A 21,195-nucleotide genomic window follows, 5' to 3' on the forward strand; every position below is an offset into this window, starting at 1 on the left:
ACGAAAATATGAATACAGTGAAATGAGCAAGCAGTGCTTGCTTTTGTCAAAGAGAGTGAAGATGTAATATTCAGAAAAGTTATAACTTATTACAGCAAGATTTCTGATATGTTTTTCAAGTCGTTTTAAATGATTCGAAGGGGTGCTGATTGCAAGTGGTAGCATTCTGGCTGGAGGTCCACTTTGACACCCTAGTGATAAGTTTGCCATATTACTGGCACCATAAGTCCAGCACCTTTACTGCAGGTTTGTCATTAGACAGTAATTACTCTGGCTGTGGAAACCTTTATGTAAATACACTTAAATATGTAGGAAACCCCAGTCATTGAGCTGCAACTGTCTAAATATGCTCCAGGTTAGAACAAGCTATTATTCATAATGATACTCTTTAAAGGGATTTGGCCCTCAATATCAAGGGCCCATTTGTTAAGTTCATATTTTAGCTTTGCCCCCTCCTCCCAGCCAGTCCCATCATAAGTGGCTCATTCACATGTTAGGGAAGACTTTGTCTTTCACCTTCTACAGTACATGTGCAAGTTGAATGTTGATCACTTCTGCTGAAACTGAAGCTGGAGAGATGTGACATATGAACTGTTTGTGTTTGCATAAAGAGATTATACGTTGAGCCTTGCTGACTTGTATGTCTGCCCACTAAAATGTTTACTTGTAGGATGATAGGAACTTGGGCATTTGACCAGTTTACCAAAGCCCACTCAGTCCGTACTAGCTGGAGGAATTGAAATTTTACAGAATTTTTACCACGACTTTGTGTGATTTGCAGAGATTAAGATCTTAAAGTAAATTGTGTAGGTATGTGTTCCAACATAAAATATTTCAAAACCGCATATGTTCAAGAATTTAGTAAATAATCCCAGTTATTCAGCTAGTCTGAAGTTAATGGACTTTGAAAAAGCAGTTGCTGGGTGAGTATACTTTATCTAAAGGGTAAGAGGGAATGTCTGTACTCTACAGATTTAACCTGCTTGACTTGTGCACCAGTGTTTATTCATTTAGTCATGAGGTGACTAAGTTATTTGATCCTGATAGATCCCTTTTCTGCCATGACCCAGGAAACAAGGGGCAAAGGCAAAACCTGTATGCATAATGAGTTTGGTAGCTACACCATCGTCTTGTTGGGACAGTAAGCAATCAGAGAGAAGTAGAAGTCCACAGTAATACACAGAGAGCACAAAAGCTGCAAGTGTGTGAATGGGAGGTCAGAAACAAATCCCAGACCTTAGCACTGCGATCAGTATCGCTGACCATTGTGACACAATTTAAAGGCTGACCAATGAACATAATTTCAAGAGTTGGCAGGTAGGATGGCTGTGACCACTGAGGACTGAATGCAAGTTAAGGAGTTGTGCTGTACAAAAAATGAGCATGTATGTGATGTTGCTGGTTTACCCAAGCGGACACTAACCCAAACACCATACCATTCTACAAGGGCATGCATGAATGCGAGCTTATATGAATTTGGAGTTCTGTCAGTCTTTGTCATTTGCTATCCTTGATAATGAAGTGGCATAGAGATATTAGAACTGATTCCATAAGGAGTGAACTTCCTAATGTAGTGCTGCTTTTAGTACTGTCTGCTCATGTGACAGGACGTTACAGTAACAAAAGCTGAGAAATAGAAATGTCCTGGATAAGTATTTACAAGAGTGTCACACAGCATCGAAAAAAAAAACTATCTTGATATTTTGTGCTATCCTATCCCTTCAGAATCACTCTGTTTATTTTTATCCCACATTTGCTGTGATGAAGGCTACTTTTTTCAGCCTGTCTTGTTCTCACAGTAAAGTTAGTGTTGCATATGATCTGCCTAGATGTAGTAAATGAAGTGATTTGTGTTTGCATTTAGTTAAGTTTAGTTAATTGGTCTGGATAAGTCCTCCAATCAACCAACCCCCCCCCCCCCCTGCAAAATGGTGGTACATTTGAATATTCTTCTATACAAAGTGGATAAATTGCAGGATTTTGTTACATATTTGTAGTAGTTCCTCAGAATGTCTCCAGGCTGTCCTCTACACACTTGTTTGGGTGTCCAGGTTACCTGGCAAGTCTAGTAACTGTTCTCATTCACCCGTAATTGACATTTGTGACAAATGAAAAGAAGGTGAAAGTTACTTTGTATTTCTTACTGTTCTTAGGTTTTTATAATTGTGTGGATAGACAGCACTTCACTGGGCAAAAATGAGTGTAATATATCTACCAGTATGCTTGGGTAATGTTGCATTATAATGTATACCTACTGTTCATAGGTTAGTACTAAGCTAACTGCCCTTGCGAGCCATTGTAAGCCTAGGCAAATTTTCCTTGATAGACTCAAACCCTGCACCTTGAATATGAATATTTCTCCAACAGATAACTTGAGCTTCACTTCACAGTTATGTATGCTTTATAAGCGCTTCACTGCCAGTGATATATCTTTGCGGTTGGTAACTAAACTACGAGAAGTGTGTTGTCTCTCATGTCTTACTCCCATGTGTCATACAGGTGAGACAAACTCCTTTCTAAAACAATGCGAGTCCTAAATAGCAAAAAATGTATACAACCTTCTTGAGCTTTGGCAGGGAAAGAAATGAAAGGATCCAAGTCACTAAACTAAAACTTTGTCTTATAGGGAGAAAAAAAAAAACTCTGGCGTAAAGCTCTAAATATGGTCAAGATTAGATCTGGTCTTTGAGAGTTGTTTAAATTTTGATTTTGTATGCTTTGCATGATGGCTGTGAATTAGGACATTCTGCACAAAGGCTTGTTGCCAAAATATTTTAGATTTCAGACTTCGACTAGAAAGATGTTGCATAACTATGCTTCGTAACTGTCTTAGTACAGTTTCTGCTGAAGTGTAAATATATTAGCTTATTCTATTGTTCTGCTGCTTTGATTTGAAATGAGTATTTTTTTATTAAGAAATGGTTATTTTGTTTGTTTTACCTCTTTTTCAGGAAAGCCTGCTATTGCACACAGAGATCTAAAGTCTAAAAATATTTTAGTGAAGAAGAACGGAACCTGTTGCATAGCAGACTTGGGACTTGCAGTAAGGCATGATTCTGCAACGGATACCATTGACATAGCACCAAATCACAGAGTTGGAACAAAAAGGTAATTTGATGAAACCAAGATGTAATTTGCCAACAAGTGCAGCTTAAATGTGTATTATTACTTTACAGCCAGATGGGCACCAATTTTTGCCAGCATGAAGACTGGCATTAAATTATTTTGGACCGCTGATTATCTTAAGTTCCATTATCTGTAATCACAGAATTGATTAAATCCTTTGACATTTATTGCAGCTAGAGCATTGCAGTTAATATCTTCACAGTTCTGAAGCTTGGTGTACAGTTCATTGGAGTAATGCATACTCTATTGTTTCTAGCTGCTTGCCTGCTAACAGAGTATTGTTGTTGCATTTTAATTTAGGTGAAGAAGTCCATCTTGGCTACACTTGGAGTGTCAGTATGTTGCAGTTTGTGATTAATTGTATTTAAGTTAAATCTGTATTTATATTCTGCGTTGGAAGGTGCCTCCCCCACATTCTTAGTGAGCGTTTTTGACTTTCATTGAGATGCAGTGTTAAATGGACTTCTTGTTTCCGAACATTTTTTTTTTTGTTTGTTTTCTTCTACATTTGAACTGTCACCATTTTAAAGTAGTGGTACTTTCTTTGCTGTGAACCTCAAAACTAAAAAAAAATAGATGGTCTTCAGGAGGACTCTCAATGGAAAACTGGCTTTTCAGGTCAGAGCCAACATTTGTAGTAACTGTTTTAACATGACTAGATTCTGTGGTACACCTAGGTTTTGGTTAGTGTTTTTTCCTGTGCTGCAAAATGTAGACATGCTTGAATACCCACTAAAAGTCTGAGGACCATAATTGTGATATTGAAGAGCAGGAATTTAGGTTTGAATAGGGATATCTTGCAGTGTTCTGTACTCCATGAGTTAGCAAGCAGCAAAGGTGTACCACTTTAAATGTTTGACAGTTTTACAATTCACTATTTGTTTGTCAGAATCACGTTTACATTTTTGTTGCATCAATACTTGGTCACATTTTGCAATTCCAGAGAGGCGTTGAGTGAAATATTGCCTCTTGACCCACATTTGTGTTCTAATGATTCATAGGTGTGTACTAGGCTAAGGGCCCTAGAGCCTTTACAATCCTAGCCCACAGAAGTACGCTGTCATTGTGCCACCCGGCATTAGATCCCAGTGCCTCCATCAATTAGAGCCACTGGAGTGATCCCTGGGGTGAACTTTTCTATTTCCCATCCACTCATCAAGATTTCTCTTGAAGAGGCCAGTGAGGGGCTGTGCTTGACATGTATGGTTAGTTTATTCCAGAGCATGGGCAGCCTCTGGGATATGAACCTGTCCCTCCAGCATGTTCTGTTGATTGTGGTAATGAGGTTGAGGTCTCTGGAGTGTGTGGTGTGGAGGGATTGGGGTTTCTTTAGATGCAGCATTTCTAACAGGGCTGAGTCAGACATTGCTTTGCAAGTCAAGCAGAGATCAGTAGACGATATGAGACAGAGAATAGCTGGAGTTTCTGTGAGTCTGTCCATGTAGGATATGTGTTTAACGCCTAGGATCCTCTCTGTGAGGTACTTTTGTGGCCTCTCAAGCTGTTGCAGGTGTATAGTGAAGTACATGTCAAATGCAGTGTTATACTAAATGATTGGTCTAATGAGGAAAGCGTAGAGAGAGATGATGACCTCCTTTTTCCTGGATGCAAAACCCTTGGTAATGAAATGTGCCACACAGAAGGACTTTCTGACCACAGTGGCAATATGTTGGTCGAAGGAGAAGTTGCTGTCAACCTGTGTCCCCAGATCTTTTATAACACCTTCAGTGGGCTCCCATTGATGTGGTAATTGGCAGGAACTGTGTTTTTCTCAAAGGGGATGACTACGCATTTTTTGGCATTAAGCTTAAGGCCATGGTTTTGACACCAGTCACTGGTCTCAGTGAGTCCTTTCTGTAGGATGTCTGCATCACTTGGGGAGTTAATAATGGCTCCCAGCTTGCAGTCGGCCACGAACTTGGTCAGCCAGAGGCCCTCTGTTTTTTTCCTGGACTTCTGAGAAGTAGATGCTAAACAGGAGAACCCTGTGGGACTCCACTCATGACTGGTCGACAGTCTGACGTGGAGTCTGCTACTTTCACACTGTGGGTTCTATCTGTGATCCAGTTTACAACCCACTTAATGATATAGGGGTTGATGCCTAGTTTGGTGAGTTTATCAATGATTCCTGAGTGAGGAATCCTATCAAAGGCCTTGGCCAGATCGAGGTAGGCTGTATGAACTGCCTTATCCTCATCCACCGCTCTGGTAACTGTCTCAAAGAAGTCAGCCAGGTTGAGCAGGCATGATCTACTTTTCACAAAGCCAAATTGTGTGGGATCTAGCATTTAGACATTCCCTGTATCCTTGTTAATTAGGTCCATGATGATGTGCTCCATAGCCTTACATATCCGACTCGTCTGGCTAATGGGGCGATAATTTCCAGGGTCTGTAGTCGCTTCCCCTTTATGGAGAGTAATGACTGTAGTAGTGCACCATTCGGTAGGGCCAAAGCCTGAAGTGAGGCTATGAGTGAACAAGGGGACACAGATGTGGTGTCAGTTCACTTTGTAGTTCATGTAGAACACAGCCAGGGATATTGTCTGATCCCATTGAAACTGTATTCTTGGCCATGGATAATGCAGCTTTAACCTGTGATGCTGGGTGCCTGGCATTCTTCTAGTATTGTGATTGGTCCTTTGGGGGGTAAAGTTGACACTGAATCTGTTGGCCAGTATGTTGGCAATCTGTTGGCTCAGTATAAGAGGTACCATTGTGCAGTAACTCGGAGCAAATATGGGTATTGGCGTGGAGATTTTTGATATAACTGTAGAAGGCTTTGTGGGTATTTTTTTGTGTCTGTCGCAATTCTGCCTTCATACCTGGCTTTAGAGGTTTTGATGAGGGGATCTCAACTTTTTGTTGAGACTAATAAGGGAGTTTTTCCAGTCTTGGAACTTCACCTTTTTCCTGCAACAGTTTCTTCCTTCTGTTGTAGAGTTCATCAATGGCAGGGGTTCACCAGATTGGCTTCCTTTTTTTGGAGGCGAGCGTCTTGGTTCTGTTGGGTATGGCTCATTCCATGCATTTATGTGCATGTTCGTACAGTGCATTGGTATATGATTCAGCAGCCATGCATCTATTTTCTATTGGCATGGGTGCCACTAAGTTAGCCACCTCTGTTTTTAGGAGCCAAAGTCAGCTTTGGAGAAGTTTTTTATGGTGGTTACTTTTGCAGGGGGTGTGGGTGCGATATGGATTTCCATGGTGATTAGTTTGTGGTCTGATCTAACCATGGAGGAATTGACTATTGGTGTAGTGCAACGTTTGCCCATGTTAGTAATAACCAGGTGAGGGATGTTGCTTCATCTAATGGGGGTAAGAATGAACTGGTCCAGGTTATTGGAATTGATAATTCCAGGAAGCTTTGGGCCAGTGTATTGGTGCATGAGTAGTTTTCCCAGTTGATGGAGGGATAGTTGAAATCACCTAGAATGAGAGTGTTGGGCTGGACCCTAATAGTTTCCAGGGTGCTTAGAAATGTGGAGTGAAAGTCTTGGGACATTGTTAGGGACCTATAGCAGGCTACGACCTAAATTAACGTCTTGCCCAGTGTTGTACCTGAAGTATCTCAGATGTGTTATGCTGGGCTACTAGTCTGGAGGTGTGCATATCCTTTATGAATATGGAGACACTACCGCCTTTAGAGCTTTGATCCATGTTCTGGGGCCGAAAGGCATGGAATGAGTTGTAGCCTGGTTGCGCAGGGGTGCTTTCTGCTGCTTTAAACCAGGTCTCCATTACAGTACAAATGTCAGTGTTCTCCATTTTGAGGAGTGCTTTGAGTGAGTGCATCATGAGATTAAGACTTAGTTTTGAGCAGCATGACCCTCAGATTGCATTTATTTGTAGCTGTTACAGTGGTAATTTGATCTTTGGAATACCTGCTACAAATGGCACTATAGGGGTGGCAAGAGCCTTAGCCAGTATCTGGAAATCCAGGGTTGACAGATGCAGGCCATCTCTGGCAAAGCATCGAGGTCTGTCAGTCATGTCATCCCAAGCAGACAGATACTGGATCCCCTTAGAATGACACCAGAAACTTAGCCAATTGTTGAAGTCCGTTATTTTTTGCTTGTACTGCGGTATCATTCTGGGTGACAGCAGGATGCTGCTCAAGGTTAGGGTCATACCTACCTGGCCCACATAGTCCGAGAGCTCCACCATGTAGTCCAGGGAGGTGCGTCTCAGGTCATTCACACCCACATGGACAATGACACAGTCATACTTGTACTTGTTGTGGAGTGACCTGAGTAAATGTGATGTGGCGGATTCTGGCACCTGATAGACAGCTGACTATTACATTCTTCAACCTAGTGAGTGGGACATCACTATTGTCATCTATGATTAGTGTATTGGGCAAGCTGTTTTGCCTTAGGGGCTTAGGTTGAGGGGCACACTGTGTAGGTGAGCTGTGTGTCTTGTGGTTTGTATTTGTACTGTGTTGAGATCGAGTGCATTTCTGCCTTGGAGGTCTCTGCTGTTTAGTTAGATTTCTATTGAGTGCCTCTGCAAAGGTGGGTGTGTGGTTTGTGTTTTTATGTGAGAGCTGTGATGGTGAGTGTTCTGGAGGGCTATGTGTTCCATGTGGTGTGGTGCAAGTGTTCTCCTCTTAACCAGCTATTCCAGTCTTGGCTGGAGAGTGCATGGCTTCCACTTTGCCATAAGCAAACTTTACAACAAAAGGAAGAAACTGTTGCAGAAAAGAGGAAAATCCTAGGATGCAAAAACTCCCTCACCAGCCTCAGTAAGAAGCTGCGATCCCTCATAAAATCCTCCTAAACTAGTTACGAAAAAAAAATTGCCAAAGATTCCAAAGACAAGCACAAGGCATTCTATAGCTATGTCAAGAATCTAAATGACAATGCTCAGATCTGCTCTGAGCTACAACAGAATGGCATTAAATATACTGATCCCAAGGATATTGCCAATATCCCGGCAGATCGATTCAGTGCAAACTTCACCCCCCCCCCCCTCACCCCCTAAAGGGCCCATCTCAATACCGAAGGATTGCCAAATTCCGGTAATAATGGCCACACAGGTGAAAAAAAAAAACGCACTCTACAAAGCTAAGAATACGGCATCCATGGGAAACTACATCCTGGAAACTACCGCCCCATCAGTCTGATGAGCCTGATCTGCAAGGCCATGGAATGTATTATCATGGAACTTATAAACAAAGACATTGGCAACCTTCAAACACTGGACCCCACGCAGTTTGGGTTCGTGAAGGGCTGATCTTGTCTCCTGAACCTGATTGACTTCTTTGAATCAGTCTCCAGAGCTATGGACAAGGGATAGGGTGGTCCACACAGCCTATCTGGACCTCGCCAAGGCCTTTGACACCATCCTCCACCCTGGAATCATAGATAAACTTACTAAGCTGGGCATTAATCCCTATGTCACTCGATGGGTTGCCAACTGGCTTACTGACAAGACCTGCACTGTAAAAGCAGCCGACTCAAAATCCAGCTCCAGACAAGTGACAAGTGGGAGTACCTCAGGGTTCAGTCCTGGGACCGCTCTTATTTAGCATCAACTTCTCTGAAGTACAGGCCCAACACTAAGGGATTCTGGCTAACCAAGTTCGCAGATGACTGCAAACTGGGAGCCATTATTGAATCCCCAAATGATGTGGATATTCTACAAAAGGGCCTTAAAGAAACAGATGCTTGGTGCCAGAGCCATGGGCTCAAGCTCAATGCCAAGAAATGTATACTTATCCCCTTTGGGAAAAAACATGTACCTGTGAATTACCACATAGGTGGCAGTACACTAAACACCAAAAGTGTGATAAGAGACTTAGGGACACAGGTGGACAGTGGTATCACCTTTGATAACAGGCCAACTGAGGGCTACTGCAAGCAGATAACCCGAATGTGATGACTGCAACAGTGAATACACTCGAACATCTACATTTATGGTAAGTGTACACAACTGTACTTTTTTCTCCCACCCTTATTCCTGCTGTGTTATAGTGGTCTAACAACTTTTGTGTTTTATCTGATTGTCTCAAGGCTTGCTAGTATAATTAATATTTCCTGTTAACCTCTGCATTCATTGCTTGAAACTCCGTGTGTTCTGATTGAAAGTGCTACTGAAACAATTTGAAATATAAAGTGACAAGTATATTTTTTTGGCATTTCTTTGCAAAGTTCTGCGTTAGCCTAATTTTTTACTTGATTGATTTAGATATATATATTTGCTGGCTTTTGATCTATGCTGAAATTGCTGTTCTTTCTCCCACCCTTATTCCTGCTGTGTTAAATAGTGGTCTAACAACTTTTGTGCGTTTCCCCCCCTCCCTCTCTCCCTATTGGTATCTTCTTCTTATACTTGGTGGCTTAGCAATTTCCTGCACCTGCTGTATATTTGAACTGTGACACTCCTTCCAGTCTATTGTCATTAGCTGATTATACCTAATACAGAAAAAGAATTGCACTTTATTCATCGGCTCTTACTGTATTTGTTTTTCTTCCTACTTTATTATTTTTTTTTTTGCTTTTGCCTCTTCTTGAAAGTACTCAATTGTACTTATTCTGCTGCATTTATTACTGCATGGTAGTAGCCTGATTAAACTGTAACTGTTATTCTAAGTATTTTGGTTTAAGCACTTGGACTTCAGACCAGTTGTTTTACATTAAGAAGGTTTGTGGTCAGCACTCTTGTGGGAGGAGAGGCTATATTCTGCCCTTTTGAGCTGGGAATTTCTGTTTAAAGGTTTATTGTGCCTACTTATTTGAACTGTTTCTTCTGAAATTGGTGCCCCTTGTTTGCTGTAGCATAGACTAGGTTCAAGCCTGCTGAATCTAGCTTTGTTTGTATAACTCGAGCACTGATCCAGGCCATCTTTTTTGGAGAATGTTCCCCTGCACCGTAGTGGCAGAAGTGTGCAATTAGAACTTGTCTGATCGAAGACTGCTGGAACGGGGCTCAGTTTTTAGCTCTTATTGGTTAATTTGTTTAAATCATTATGCTCATTTGCTACTGTTATTAAAAAAAAATACACTTTATGCATGGCAGCTTAGTTAGGGTTAAACTATTCCTGGTACCATAAATTCTGCTCTTCAAATTTTCCCTTAGAACTAGTAAGTTTTAGCACTCAAATCTGTTTCTTCGAACTCTGCACTTGTTCGGAACTCATTGTAAGCACTAAATAAGTTACTAATTACTACAGCACTCAGCTTTCCTCACTTATCTAAAGGAAAACAGTTTTTAGTACTTAATAAATAAGCACCTATCCAGGCATGTCTAAGGGTCTGCTCCCAGTGTTTTCTCCTGTCTACCTGATGAATCTGGGCATCTTGGGGCAATGCAGCAATTGCCTCATGTAGACAGACAACCCTCTCCTCCTACCACCCAACACTGCAACCTGTGGAAGATGCACTTATATAGCCAAACTGGAAGCAAAGCTCTCTTCACCCAAGATTGGACTAGACAGTCAAGAGGAGAAGGTAAACACTTGCAGCACACCACACTTATCACATAGTCCCTCAAAACCTACACTACCAAAACACACACATAGGAACAGAAAACACACACCTATATTCACACCACACTTATCACATAGTCCCTGAAAACCTGCACTACCAAAACACACACAAAGGAACAGAAAACACACACCTATATTTATGGAGGCTCTTAAAAATCTGCCCAAGCAACAGAGCCCTCCAAAGCAGAAACGCACACAACCTCCACCCCCCCAACACAACCCAAATGACACACAGCCCACAAACTCAGTGTGCCCCTCAACCCTACAGCCCATAAGGCATAACAACGTACCCAACACTCTAGTCATAGGTGACTCTATAGTCAGGCACACTGATGTTCCACTCAAGAGACTAAACAAGGAGAAAGTTACTGTCAGCTACCTGTCAGGTGCCAGGATATGCCACATAACGCACACACTCAAGTCACTCCACAACAAGTACAAATATGACTCTGTCATCATCTATGTTGGTGTGAATGACCTCAGACGTACCTCCCTGGACTACATGAAAAGAGACGTAGAGGAGCTCTCCGATATTGTAGCCCAGAAAGGTATGACCTTAGCCCTGAGTAGCATCCTGCCATCACCCAGAATGATACCACATTACAAGGACAAAATGATTGACTTCAGCAATTGGCTAAGCTTCTGGTGTCATTCTAAGAGGATCCAGTATCTGTCTGCCTGGGATGACATGATCGACAGACCATGATGCATTGCCAGAGATGGCCTGCACCTGACACCCTTGGGATTCTGGATACTGGCTAAGGCTCTTGCCACCTCTATAGTGCCTTTTTAGGCAAGGTTCAAATGACAAATTCACCACCGTAACCGGTACAGGCAAGCCAAATATGAGGGTAATGCTACTTAATGCTAGAAGTCTAAACCTCAAAATGCACTCACTCAAGGCACTCCTTAAAATGGAGAACAACATCTGTGCAGTGTCAGAGACCTGGTTCAAGGCTCCAGAGAGCACCCGTGCCTTACCAGGCTATAATTCATACCCCACCTTTCGGCCACCTAACCTGGACCGAAACACTAAACGCGGAGGCATGTCCATATTTGTTATGGATACCCACACCTCCATGCTAGTTACTCAGCATAATGCATCCGTGATTATCCAAGTGCAGCTAACTCTAGGCAAGACCACAATCCAAATTGTAGCTTGCTACAGATCCCCCACCATGCCCCAGGATTCCCACTCCTCATTTCTAGATACACTGGAAAATATTAGCATACAACCTAATAATGGGTGATCTCAACTACTCCACCATTAACTGGGAAAACTACTCATGTACCAACTGTTTTGTTCATTTTCTGGAATTCATAAATTCCAATGCCTTTACCAGAAGAATGCAAACTTCCTGTAATCGTGGCTGCACAGGTAAAAAACACACTCTCCAAAGCCAAGAACACAGCATCCATGGGACCTGACAACATCCCAGGCTGCGTTCTACATGAACTACAGAGTGAACTGGCACCCCACCTAAGTACCATGTTAAATCATAGCCTCACCTCAGGCTTTGTGCTCACTGAATGGTGTGCAGTGACGGTTATCCCACTCCACAAAGGGGGAGCCACCACAGACCCGGGGAACTACCACCCCATTAACCTGACGAGCCTGGTCTGCAAGGCCATGGAACGAATCATCAAGGAACTTATAAACAGACATTGGTAGTCTCTAAACTCTGGACCCCACCCAGTTCGGGTTTCTAAAAGGCAGATCATGTCTCCTAAGCCTGATAGACTTCTTTGAAGCAGTCACCAAAGCCGTAGATGAGGGTAAAGTGGTTTACACAGCCTATCTTTATCTTGCCAAAGCTTTCGACACCATCCCCCACTCTGGAATTATAGATAAACTTACTAAACTAGGTATAAATCCCTATGTCACAAGATGGGTTGCCAACTGGCTCAGTGACGGAACCCACACTGTGAAAGTAGCAGACTCCAAATCCAACTTCAGACCAGTGGCAAGTGGAGTACCACAGGGTTCAGTCCTGGGTCCTTTCCTGTTTGGTATCTACTTCTCTGAAGTACAGGCTAACACAGAAGGTCTTGGCTAATGAAGTTTGCAGATGACTGCAAACTAGGAGCAATAATCGAAACTCCTAATGATGTGGACATTCTACAAAAGGGCCTCACTGAGACAGATGCCTGGTATCAAAGCCATGGCCTCAAGCTCAATGGCAAAAAGTGCATTGTCATCCCCTTTGGTAAAAACTCTGTACCCATAAACTACCACGTAAACGACAATCTACTTAACGCCGAATGTGTGATAAGAGACCTTGTGACTCAGGTGGACAGTAGTCTCTCCTTTGATAATCACAGTGCCACAGTAGTCAGGAAATCCTATGTGACGCACCTCATCACAAAAGGTTTCTCATCCAGGAAAAATGAGGTCATTGTTCCCCTCTACTCGTCACTCATTAGATCCATTATAGAGTGCAACGCCCCTTTTGGTATTTACCTCACAAGACATCTACAACAACTGTAAAGACCGCAGAAATACCTCACAAAGAGAATTACCAGCCTCAAACAGATGCCTTATGCAGACCGTCTCAAAAATGTCCAGGTTTACTCCGTTGCATATCGCCTGCTTAGAGGCGATCTCTGCCTAACATACGAAGCTATTGCAAACCCAGAGCTGTTGGACATATTCCACTTAAAGAAATCCCAATCCCTCAGAGCTACACGCTCAAGGGACCTAAACCTTGTCAACACAGTAAACATGACATGCTGGAGGGATAGATTCCTGTCCCAGAGACTTCCCATACTCTACCTATCTATATCAAACAAAGCTCCTCATTAGCACTCTTCAAGAAAAAGCTTGATGATTGGATGGGAAATAGGAAATTCACCCCGGGTATCACTTCCGTGGCTCTGCTCGACAGTGGCACAGGAATATAATTTTCTTGGGTGGCGAAAGCCAGGGTACCTTCTTGGCTAGGCCTATATAAGCCCTAGGGCCAATAGCCTAGTACCACCCTATGAACCTATGATGAAATGCTAGGCAAATAAGCTAATTAAAATGCAAGAGAGAAGGGAACTAGTAAGATCAAAGGGAAAAATTGAAGAGCACACTTTCTGGCATCGGTAATAGTTTACACCCGCTGAGTGGTGCACAAACAGACTTTTAAACCAGAAAGTTGAAAGGGATAGAAAAAACTGCCAAATGGTCAAACTACAATTTCAGAGCCAGAAACCACTCCTGTTGTGGTAGATAGGCTACCTAGTGCTTACCACCCCCATCCATAAGCTGGAAGGCTTCCCTCTAACACAGAAAGATCTGGGGAAATCAGAAACTTACAAAACAGTCCTGGATACAGCAGATCTGTGTGTGGACTACTCTAGAATCAGGAAAGGTGGGAAACAAGCTTAGAACTTTTTTGTTTTTTGCAGAAAAAAACAAAACGGTAATAAAATCACTTTAAATGCAGTGCAAGCTAGCACACGAGTGTGTAGCAATATTAAAGCAAATACAGGTTAAAATAAATGCAGTTAAATGAAAACAAATTACTTAAATTAAGTGCAGGAAGCAGTATAATCAGAAAAAATCAAAATGGAAGCACTTAGTCACTCTCTCTCTCTCTCTCTCTCTCTCTCTCTCTCTCCTTGGTGTATCAGGATTAGTGCTTTCACTACATATTTTTTTCCCAGCACTTTGTGTTCTAGTTCTAATACTCGTATTACTGCTTTATGTATCATAACCACCCCTTCTTTGAGGGTTTATATTGCCTTTTTTATTTTTATTTATATGGCATTAAGTGTAAACTCTGCACCACTTTTGTCACATTAATTTAGCTGTCTCCATTCTGTCCTTTTTCTAACAATGAGCAAGTTCTTCAGAGCTGCACCTAATAACTGGAACAGAGAGGGGTGACATGTTTTCCAGTGGTTTTGACACATTTCATTATACCTTTTTTACTTTAACTAGTAGGTGAGCTTAGTCCTAAAGCCCTTTTCAGTCCTGACCTGGGCAGAGTGGCATTGCATGAATGCATGCAGTGAGCAATACACAAGAATACTCAAGTGTATGCATAGAAGTAAATGTCCATATTCAACACTGTAGGGTACACAAGTAAGCAGATGTGCAGTAACATAGTTAAGAAAACAGTTTATGAATTTTGGTAGACATATCCCACTAAAGCTGCTAGAGTATGAAGACATCTTAACACACAATCAAAGACGTCCAATATTTGTGTCTTTATTAAGATCTGTCATCACCATATGTGTATTTGTAAACATATTTGTGTTCAGACTCTGTTCAAAAATAAGTTCTTAATTTTAGATCATATGTTAAGGAGGTAGGTATGTAACTGTTTACAAAGATTTATCATATGTGGTACTCTGTGTAATTAGTTAACTGTAAGGCAGCATTACAGAAAGATGCTGTTTGGGGGGTTAGGTAAGTTTAACCTTTCTCAAAGAATCCGTTGCATTAAAGGTTTCCTTGTTTTTTCAGAATTCTTTAATTCACTAAGCTCAGGGAGATGGTTCCATATTGCTGGGACTGTTGTGTTTATCGTTTGTGTTTGACAAATGGCTGTTACCTTGGGAACAAAGAGTATGAGTATGATTTGATACCAGTTTAATTTTTTCACTGAAGGAGTAGTATTTGGGTTTTGTAATTAAGTTATAAATGGCAAAGGTTGAGAGTAATAAGGTTAATCTCCATGTTACAGGTAGGTATTTGGCCTTTTGTATTTAGTAATGATTTTCTGACCTGGTTGATAATTAGATGAGTCTACATGTTAGTAGCAGACTGAGTTTTGTGGGCCATGTCAAGGGTAGTGATGGGAAATGTGTTCAAGTTGAGAGATAAGGGCATTAGTGACTGGGACACATCTGGATTTGGGAGTAAGGTGATTGGAAATTGGAGAGGCAGCTTAAAGTTAGGAGCTCACCTTTTTTGTGGTTGTCAGTGTGTGTTTTGTAAGAGGGGATTAGACCTAATGTCAAACCAAGGCATATGCTGCTGACCCAGAGAAACGCTTGAGTTTTTAGGGATCACTATGGACAGGAGTGGATCAACCAAGAGTCTTTGCTGCATTCCAGTAAAAACATGTAGGCCATTGTAGAAATATTGAAGGTAAGATGGTCATTTTGAAAGTAAGTGGTAGAGGTGGAAGAGATCCTTTTGGATTACTGAAAGTGGATGGTCCAGTTCTGTGCAATATGGTGTCATCAGAGTAGACAGTGATAACAGAAGGGGTTATATGAGGTATAATAGCATAGGGTGGTGCAGCGGTAGCATTGTTGCCTCACACCAAGAGGTTCTCCTGTTCGATTCTCGGCTGGAGTGCCTTCTGTGTGGAGTCTGCATGTCCTCCCCACGGTAGAGTGGTGTTCGAAAGACATGCGTGAATGGGCGTGCTTTCGCTGAAGGTTGGGTGTTGGGCTGGCAACTCGGCACCATAAAAATCTACTGCCAATCATTAGCGGAGCGGAGTTCAGCTGTGGTGACCTCTAACTGGGAAAAGCCGAAAAGACAAACAGTAGCATAAATAAAAAGAGGAGGGGATAGGGGACCACATGCAGATTTTTGTAGGACCTTTTTGTAAAAATGTCTTTCTCAGATGTATTACTGCCAGATTACATTTTTAAAGTTAAACTACATTGGTGATGTGCTCTTTGAACCAGGAAAATTTTCTTGACAGAAACCATGAGCCTGAAGTTGATTTACAATTATAAAGTTGTCAAACTTTCAAATGCTCTAATTAAAGGATGCAGCTTTAGCTAAGCAGTAAGGGATTCTGCGGCATTAGTCTGGATTAGCTTTGTTTTCAATCTTCTCCAGCATTTTTCTGACAGTTTTAGAAATAATGTCTTGGAAACGGGTGGGGATAGGAGAAGTAGTAGAAAGGTGGTGGTTATAAAATTGTGTGTTTGATATGCCGTGTATATTTGAGTTGAGAGAACTTGAGGCTTGTATGAGAGATAATGATGCTGTTGAACTTTTGGAGTGTTGTGACTTTCATTGGTGGTACCGATTTGCTTATTTTATTATTTTCAAAGTAACAATATTTTTTATGATTTTCAAAAAAATGCATTGATTAGGAAACCGTAAGAGAATGCCTTGCTCTGAATTACGAAGATGTTGCTTGCTTGATCATCTCCAGGTTGCATTTTTATCTCAAAGTAAAGTGATGGTTGTCAGGATGGTTAGCAGTTTTCCAAGTTTCCAGGTTTGATCTGTACAGTTCAGTAGAAGGGCCAAGGACCATTTTTGTCTCTCCAGATGTTTTGATGTTAAAGGGTATTGCTTATCTAAGATTAACAAGATTATTGTGTTAAATATTTGAACAGCAAGAGTTGGATTAGCACATTAATCCAGTCATCTGATTGCTCCAGACTCTCTGTTTTCAAGGTTAGGGCACTCCTGAATGTGCTTGTGCTGTTCTTTGGATGAGACGTTAAACAGAGTTGGTGATAGCTCAGGTAGAAGTAAAAGATTTCATGACACTTATCAAAGATTAGGGGAAGTTCCTTTGTGTTGGGATCAAATTTCCCTTAGCATTATAAATACCATTTTGGGTCTCCCTTGAAAAGTAGCTACTAGTCAGTGAGACTAACCTGGTCAGCAAAAGATAAAAATCTAAGTTGTCTAAGTTCTAGAGGACTTCATCGTCATTAGCTTCAGAAATAGTTTTTAAACATCATAGAAACAGGAAGAAGTATGTTAGTGTCTTTGAAGGACAATATGCATTCAACGGGTAAATGATTTTTAAGTGACTTAGGATAGTTGATTTGGGTGGTCCTGTGGGAGGCATTTGCTATGTGTGGTCATGGAGACTTGCATTATTTTGGCCTGGTACATGTAGTGGCTGTTCGAGAGAAGTTAAATTCAGAAAAGACAATTGGTAAGAGGTGCTATTTTTGGTCCAAGCATGTCAGAATTCAAGTCACCAGTTATAGTAAGGTTGTCCATTATGTCTGTTACTTTAAGGATGTTCTGAAAGGCAGGGTTTCATTTTCTTCCTTCATATTAGTTGCTTCCCTTGTTATAATTTATTCTGACCATTTATTGTGTTTTTTATTTTTATTTTTTGGCTATTCCTGTTCCTAGTTTTTTTTTTTTGTTTGTTTACCAGTTGCATTAGCGTACATATGTTTGAGTTTAATTCAAGCAGCTAGACTTACATTTAATTAATGTAATGAATTCATTTAAATTTTCTCCCTTGCTTCATTCAGTTTTACTATATATTGATATTGATACTCCAAAATTTACATTTGGAGGTGAATTCCATAGTTTTCCTGTACCTATCGTCCAGGTTTGTATCCATCTGCTTTTACCATTGGTAGATTAAAAAATTTGGGTACTTTTCCGTTATCGGGGCAACACTTCTAATGAGTGCTTGGAATCTTGGCACATGGTCGCAATGATCTCACAAGCACTCATTACAAGTGTTGCTTCCTTGGTGGCCTGGCTTCCTTACTACTACTCTAAGTTCTTACTGAGTGTACGTGGGGGTGGGATCTCATTTGTTGCCAGCTGGAAGTTTCCTATGTTTGTAGAAGAGTGATATCAACGATGCATTAAATGACCATAAATGTGTTCAGCGTATTTTACAGCTGAAAAACTGCATGAGTCAATCATTCTGGCCTCACTAGAAATTTAGTAATCTTAGTGCAGTGTGTGCTGCTGAAAAGTAACTTGTTTGCAGTAAAATCCATGAATTACCTTCATAGATTTTATGACATTTTTAAAGTAAAGAAAAGTGAAACCATCCGCTGTTAGTTAAACTTCTCAGTTGTTGAACTACTCCCCATGTCAGGTTTCAAACAGGTGGATTTTACAGCGCATACTTTTAGAATCCCATTCCAGGTTCCAGCTTTCGCACGTAATATATCAACCCAAAACGTAGTAGTAAGGATGCCATAATCTCTGAATGTGGTTGTGCTGGACTGTGGAGAAAATGCACCCCTCCCCGGCCTTTGTTTTAACTTGAAAACATAAGCTGTTTCTGTAACAAATTTATCAGGAAAAATACACACTTGGCACACCCACCAGTCCCTTCCATGCTGACATTTTACATACAAATTGGATGTTCTCAGTGCGATGTGTAACTCTCATCTTCCTACCTACAGAAAATATCTGTATAATTGTCTTCATGCTTGTATGAGAAGTCCCTTTTCAATGGATAATCGTACCATATCACCAGCAGCTGTGCGATCATTGCAAGCTCATTAGAAGTGTTGCCACGATAACAGAAAAGTACCAAAGTTTTGTAATCTGTGTTTGTGTTACATGGAGTAATAAGTGGGGTCAGTAATGCTTTTCGTATTCTGAAGTGAATGACATCACACCCCATTCTTTGTCCACCTCATTTCAGAACCCTTTCTTCTGTAAAGGCTTGATTTGTCTATTTTATTTGGTACCTGTTTATTGCATAAGAGCTGATAATGGCACATCTAGCCGTACAACTTTAAATTAGATGGGCTATGCAATATGGTTTTCTATCTTTGGTAGCTGCATCTGGTCAAACATTTAACTTGTGTATTTCAGTCTGTAAATGTTTTTGCAATAATAATTTATGCCCTTTTATCCAAGTTTTGTTTCATGATACTGCTATTGTCTTACATTAATGTTGAGGTCATTATTGCTAGACCAGTATTTGTTAGACCATCTTTGAGGTCTTGGGCTTATTTTATTGACGTAATTATGTCACCAGAGTTGTAGTTAGCAGTACATTTCTTTATCCACGGTCCATTTTCTTTTTTTATCCAACAGTATTCAAAGCAGAGGGGTCTAAACTTGTACTGTTTTATTTTGTGGTATGTTGCTTTTAATTGCTTAGTTTCTCTGCCTTGCCCTTTAGTGTTTTCCTCTGCATCTCTCCCTCAGGAGCTAATGGCTTTGTTAGTCTGGAGTTCACAGAGAAGTTGAAGTAAATCTTCTCTCATCAAAAGTGTTTTGTGTTTGAAATGTAGCATTTTCATTTCAAGTAAAGCAGCTCATCATTGAGGTGTATTATTTTTGAAGATTGTGAAGAGTAGTGAAACGTGCATAAAATATAGCAAGTCTGAAACTAGACCAGGTATTTATTTATATATTGCATTTTGATAATCAAGTAAGTGGGCTGGTAAGTTGACATTTTTCAGCCAAGACGCAGGCTAGAATATACTGAGCAACTTTTACAAATATTACATTTTACAAATCCAGTGGTTTGTAGAGTAAGGTATTTTACATAATTTAAGTAGAATGTACTGGTATTTACAAGATGTATAGAAATTTTACATTCAAGAAAACTTGGTAATTTATGTAGGTAACCTTTACAGTAAATAGATTACTGACCATCGTCTTGAAAGTATGTGCCCTTGGCTTTATCCATGAGATGGTGTTTTATTTTAGAGTTAAACATTTCCAGTATATCTTCCGTCTGATACTAGGCGGTTGATTCCAGAGGGGGGTTCCAAGGTTAGATGAGGCTTTCTCTCTCACTGTGATCTTGAAATTTGTATCCTGGAGGAAGATAATGTTTGTTGCAGTATTATCCCTGAGGGAGTAGTTGGGGTTTGATTTGGAGCTTGGAAAATGGGAGATTAGGGGGCAATAGCCCTGAGTGGGTATTCTGAATAATAATTTTACTCTAAACTTACCTGAAATCCATTTGAAACCCGATAGAATTCTGTAGTATTATGTACATGAGTCTTCTAGGAGAAGAAACCCGCATATTTTGTTTTCTACTATTTGGAATTTGTGGATATCTGAAGTAGAGTGGAAGATGAGTAGTAGAAATCCATATTCCAGTTTGGGGATAAGGGCTTTTCTTGATATTGCCTAGTGGGCTTCTGCTGTGAGTAAGTGGGTTAATCTGTAGGAAAGCTTTATTTGGGTGATCATTTTGATGACAAGCATGTATGTGTGCCTCAGTAAGGTTAAGGAAGGGCCAAGGATTATGCAGAGATGTCTTTGTTCTAGTACCTCCTCCAGCTGAAGTTTGATATAGCATGATGTTCATCGTGCATACAGCTGCAGTAATGACAGATGGGTTTTCAGCCGTCAGGCGGTCCCTCGGTCGGCCGAATTCCAAAGTCTTGGTCCGGCGTCGGTTGTTGTCGCCTACTCTTCTGACGTCAGGAAGGCCAGAGTATATACGACACAGCCGACGCCATGTTCTCCAGTCTTTTTTGCCGCGCGGTGCCCGAAGCAGAAGCAGTTCGCAAGTGCCGGTCGGCCAGCTCCTGAATTACGAAAATATTTGGAACCGAAGTCTTCATTAAAGCTAAGTACCCCGTTGGGGAATCTTTTCTTGCCTCAGACCGATGTCAGAAAAAGTTAATAATTGTATTTCTTGTGGGAAGCAAATACCGCATAAGGATTTCCATTCCCTTTGCATACCTTGTTTGGGCCCAGACCACGACGTCTCGGGCTGTCGCTTTTGCGCTACCTTCAATAAACGCACTATCAAGCGTCGGGCGGAGTTCGCCCAACACTTTTTTGGTAAAGCTTTTGACTATAAAATGTCGTCGGACACTCCGACTACCGTTTTATCCAAAAAACGCAAGGAAAAGGACCGACATGCGAGGCCCGCGGTCTCCACCGACACCACGCCGAAACAGGCTCCACGTGGTCCTGTTCT

At 41.1% G+C, this 21,195-nt stretch overlaps 1 protein-coding gene across 1 annotated transcript in view; it reads left to right on the plus strand.

Moving 5' to 3' along the window:
- TGFBR1 (transforming growth factor beta receptor 1) overlaps positions 1-21,195 on the plus strand; it is an 845,154-nt gene that overhangs the window by 783,245 nt on the left and 40,714 nt on the right. The window contains exon 6 of the mRNA XM_044065109.1: positions 2,952-3,108. Within this exon, the coding sequence (XP_043921044.1) occupies positions 2,952-3,108 (157 nt within the window). The remainder of the gene's footprint in view (positions 1-2,951; positions 3,109-21,195) is intronic.

This window comes from Protopterus annectens, chromosome 3.part0 (assembly GCF_019279795.1).
Source record: "Protopterus annectens isolate FY-2018-M chromosome 3.part0, PAN1.0, whole genome shotgun sequence".
Lineage (NCBI taxonomy): Eukaryota > Metazoa > Chordata > Ceratodontiformes > Protopteridae > Protopterus > Protopterus annectens.